Source organism: Dendrobates tinctorius, unplaced genomic scaffold (genome assembly GCF_039654945.1).
Source record: "Dendrobates tinctorius isolate UK_male_01 unplaced genomic scaffold, ASM3965494v1 ptg000097l, whole genome shotgun sequence".
In the NCBI taxonomy this organism is placed as follows: Eukaryota; Metazoa; Chordata; class Amphibia; order Anura; family Dendrobatidae; genus Dendrobates; species Dendrobates tinctorius.
Genome location: NW_027361765.1, coordinates 12,926,992 through 12,931,585, shown reverse-complemented (window position 1 = coordinate 12,931,585; position 4,594 = coordinate 12,926,992). Strand labels below are relative to the sequence as shown.

Sequence of the window (4,594 nt, the reverse complement as noted above, 5' to 3'; positions counted from 1 at the left end):
AAATATTGCTATGAACTTGTAGATATGGCGTTAATCTGCAGGTTAACAGCGTTCTGACACTGTGTGGAACACACGGTGAGAGACCCACTACAGGAAAGAAAATAACTTTATTCCCCTGGCAGTGTTTGGCTTCCAGTTACAGGGATAGCTCTGGGAGGGTTTCAGTCACTACTCTGTATATAGAGTGTGGCGGCTGTAACTGCGCCCCTGTCACTGACTGAAAGCCGCCTCTAAGGCTGATCCTGCTGTCAGTTAGTCCTGGGGGCATGTTTACAGCGTTCATTTCCTCCCAGCAACAAGGCTCTCAGTGCCAGCACAGCACAGTGTCACAATACTATTAGCCTGCAGATTAACCCTATATGTTCAGGCTAATAGCGTTATTTTGCATGACAGCATTCCTTTAAATTCTAGATCGGAAAGGGTGACACAGCTAAGACTTCTGTCTGAATAGAGCAGCAGTGCATATACTGTGCATACTCAAACTCCTCTCCATTAATGCTCTATGGGACTGCCCTCATAAGAGACAAAGTCCAGCTATCTCCGCCAGTCTCATCTATTTATATAATTTCCTTGTAACCTTTTCATTTCCTGTTCTGTCCAGATGTCACCGTATCCCAGAATTCCAAGCAGAGTAAGTTCACCGACCGCCATATTGGGCCACCCAAGTGATGGTTGTCTCAATATGGAAACTGCTGCTGGTACCAACCTATTGTGCGAGACCACCAGCGGAACACCGTCACACCACACACACTCTATATGCCGTACGCACCACACACACACTCACACACTCACACTTACACGCTCACACTCACATACACACGCTCAGACTCACATACTCAGAATCACACACTCAGACTCACACTCACACTCACATGCTCCCACACTCACATTCACACTCACGCAGCCAATTGTGTGGTACCACCAGCAGAACACCATCACACTGTGCCTGTGCAAATTCTGCGCAGGTGCAGTGAATCATTTGGCTGATCCCGGCAGCAGATGCGCAACGTGTCTACAGGCAGAGGAAGCTGGTCACATTAAAGGGGTTTCCCACAAACAAAAGTTAATTTTAAAAATTGTCTGTGTCTGACCATGTACGGAGCATACCACATCTCCTGGGCAGGGGAGGAAGCAAAAGACAATACTGACATTACATCAGGGCATCGCAGAGGATTCATTTTGTGAGGTAAAATATTTCACTGACTGTTTTTAAACAATATTTTACCTCACGAAAAATATCTTCTGGGATCTCCTGCTGTAATGTCAGTATTAGTCAGTATCTTTTGCTTCCTCCCCTGCCCAGGAGCTGTGGTATGTTCTGTACACAGTCAAACACAGGGGTGAGAGAAACAGAGCACAGGGGGAGACAGCTCAAACGGGACAGCACATGAGGGGAGCATATAGCACAGGAATGAGAGAGACAGCAGACAAGTGGGACAGCACATGGGGTAGACAGGTCAAAGAAGAGAGCACAGACAGGAGAAGTCAGCACATGGGGAAAGAGAGAATGGATAGATGGGTGAGCACATGGGGTGAGATTTTCAACGCTGCAAAGCCTGCCCCCATCATGACATTACCGCATCTGGCCTCCATCTAGTAGAGAATATATAGAATGGCAACTGAGCATGCTCACAGCTGCTTTATACAAAAAGAGGGACAGAAGTCCCCTGTGTTGCGAATCGATTGGGAACTTCTATTAATCTTGAAGCTATTGACTAACTAGTGGATAGGAGGTATCCTCTCCTTAGCGAAACACCCCTTTCCAATGAACAGTTATTGCATTTGTTCTGACTACTTTTTAGACATGCTTCATTTTAGGTCATGTATCTCTGATATTAGGGGGAGCAAGTCATTTTAATTAATAGCAAACATCAATTGAACTAAACTGAAAATAAATATTGTTTATTAAAGACAATGAATCCAAACACACAAGGAAATCTTCCATCAAAATGAAGATATATAAAAAAGTCTCTTAATATGTAAAGATCATTTTAGTAGAAGTTCAATGAATAAGTAGTATATGGGAAATATTATCACTGGAGTCAGACAAAATTAGACATGGTTTTTATACAGTTATAAAGATAATGTGCTGTATTTGTGTCTCTGGTGCAGCAAAAAACGGCTCTATAAAAAAAAATATTTCTATTATGTGATACATGATATTTCCTTCCTTTTTTTTTTTTACAGAAAACAAGACAAATAAGTACTGTTGTTAGATCATTAGACTGTCCACCATAAAAACAGGTGAATAATGTATTCAAGATTACAGCAATGTGGGCTATGAAATAATTTACCTTTACACTTGCGTGAACATTATAAATCTATTTTAAATATTGTTTTATGTCTTAAATACTCCTCCAAGCAGAATATAGCAATGTTATCTACTTCTGGGTCAAATTTGTTGGCCAGAAAATGATGTTGCTTAAGTATCCAGCTCAGATCTCCTGCACCATATACACATACAGCCCTTCTATAGGTTCCTGTACAAGGAGGGTAGGCAGCTCCCTCATGTAATTCTCCACCGTTGTATGACCACTTTACCATTCTAGCCATTGCATTCATGTCTGAAAGTTCATATTTGTCATTATGAGGAGATGAGCCTGGAACACCGTGCATTCTGTTTAATGTAGCCCAGAGATGTTCATCTGGACTGTAAGTATCTTTGACCCAGTCTATAAGTTTTTGTGTCTGTGGGTCTTCAAAGATGTACTTTACAAAGTCACTGGATACCACAAAATAGGCATTTCCTGTAAACATGGGGGTCTTAATTGGTGGGGGTAGTTTTTCAAAATTGGTCCCAGAAATATGATCATCTTGAACTTCATGATGATATTTCCAGCGTCCCTGTTTGGCTTGTGATGGCTTCTCAGATTCCATGCTATTTTTTCCATTTAAAGTTTTGAGAGCTCTCACAATCTCAGCATTTGTCTTTAATGGAAAGTCTGTCCCACAAGTATTCAGCAAGTACTTCCATGTAACATTGCTTTTCAGCAGATCCTCCATACAGTTAATATCAGCCTGTACTCTTGACCATGATGCATAGACCACCCTCACCAGTTTGGATGCTATAAACACATTATCAAAGCAAGAGATGATGGCTCTCACAGCAGCCTTGAATTGTTCTGTTGACTTTTCATCCACATGGACGCAATAAATATTTTGAGGGGCATAAATGGCTCTTAAAAGTCGTTCAAACATGTCAATTTTATCATGTACTACCATGGAATATGCAATAGGAAAGTCCTCTTCTTCTTTACTTATAGGAATAGTGATATATCTTCTGAAAGCTTTAAAGTGATGGCAGTCACGAGTTTTGTTTATGTAATCCTTCTCCTTTAAATGGTTGAATTTTCCTTTTAAGGCTGTATTCAGTTGTAGCCCCTGATTAATAGCATCAGAATCCCCTTTAATAATCTTTGAACAATTAAGCTCACCTTGTTCTCGAGGTCTTAGGTTAAGCAGATCATAAAGTCCATGTCTGCAGTACTGTCTCCTGGCATTGCTCACATTATCTTCTAAGTCTTCGAGTGTGCATGGAGAAGACATATATTTAATCAACATGGTGCCAGACAATGCCAAAAGTGCCAAAAACAGAAGCTTGTGAATAGATCTGTTTCGCTTGCAGTCACAGAGAATCATTTTCAAGAATCCTTAAAAGACAAGCTTTGTAAAACTGGTTGTGCAAGGTAAAACAGTAGTCCTGGGACGTAAGTAATGTTCAACCTGTACTATCCAGATGCTTGCCACATCAGATTACTGATTCTCTATTCCTCTAGTGTTGAAATAAGCACACTTTGTAAGTCTTTATATACGCAGATGCCTTTACGGAATGTGTCACTGATCTACAATCATCATTTTACGTGTTATGCAAACAAAGTTCCCTCCCACATGATTTGGAAGTGCCAGACTGATTGTTTTCTTCTTTAATGTAAATCTACATAGAAGCAGAGATTATGAATAGAGTACTAAAGTGTGTGCACAATCAATTTTTATATTTATTATGAACATACAACATTGGAAAATCACTGCTATAGAAAAGTTCTTCTACATTAGTGTGGATTTAGCAATGCGTTTCTGCCAATGCCATGTTTACAACTAGAGATGAGTGACTTTGCCTTTTTTAGGGTCGAGTCGGGTTTCATGAAACCCGACTCTCAAAAGTCGAGTCGAACGAAATCGACCGACTATCGGGAAAAGTCGAAGGTCCGACTGAAACACGAAACCCAATGCAAGTGAATGGGGAAGCAAAGTCGGTAGGGAGTGGAGTATAGTAAACACACCTACATGCCGGACCGCTTTTTTAAAGTACGCAAAATCTCTCTCTCCGGACGCTGCACATGTCATCTCGTTGCCCACAGTGTACGTCCTTGCTCAGTGGCTGAAAAAATCACGTGCAAGCATTCTGGGAAATCCGACTTTGGCGCTTGTTTTGCCGACCGCATGGCCGACTTCACGCAGTGGTCGGGTTTCGGTCGGCGAAGCCCGACTTTGCCATAAGTCGGCGACTTATGAATCTGGCCGACCTGTTTCGATCAACTCTATTTACAACATGTCTCACTTTTACTTTATGAATGCCCAGTGCCCACAAATGTTC

At 41.4% G+C, this 4,594-nt stretch overlaps 1 protein-coding gene across 1 annotated transcript; it reads right to left on the bottom strand.

Annotated features, from left to right (window-relative positions):
• Positions 1-2,139: 2,139 nt before the first annotated feature.
• On the bottom strand, positions 2,140-3,760 carry LOC141098997 (beta-1,3-galactosyl-O-glycosyl-glycoprotein beta-1,6-N-acetylglucosaminyltransferase 3-like). Its single transcript, XM_073587045.1, has one exon. The coding sequence runs from the start codon at positions 3,637-3,639 to the stop codon at positions 2,314-2,316; it is 1,326 nt and encodes a 441-aa protein (XP_073443146.1). The 5' UTR covers positions 3,640-3,760; the 3' UTR covers positions 2,140-2,313.
• Positions 3,761-4,594: the final 834 nt, after the last annotated feature.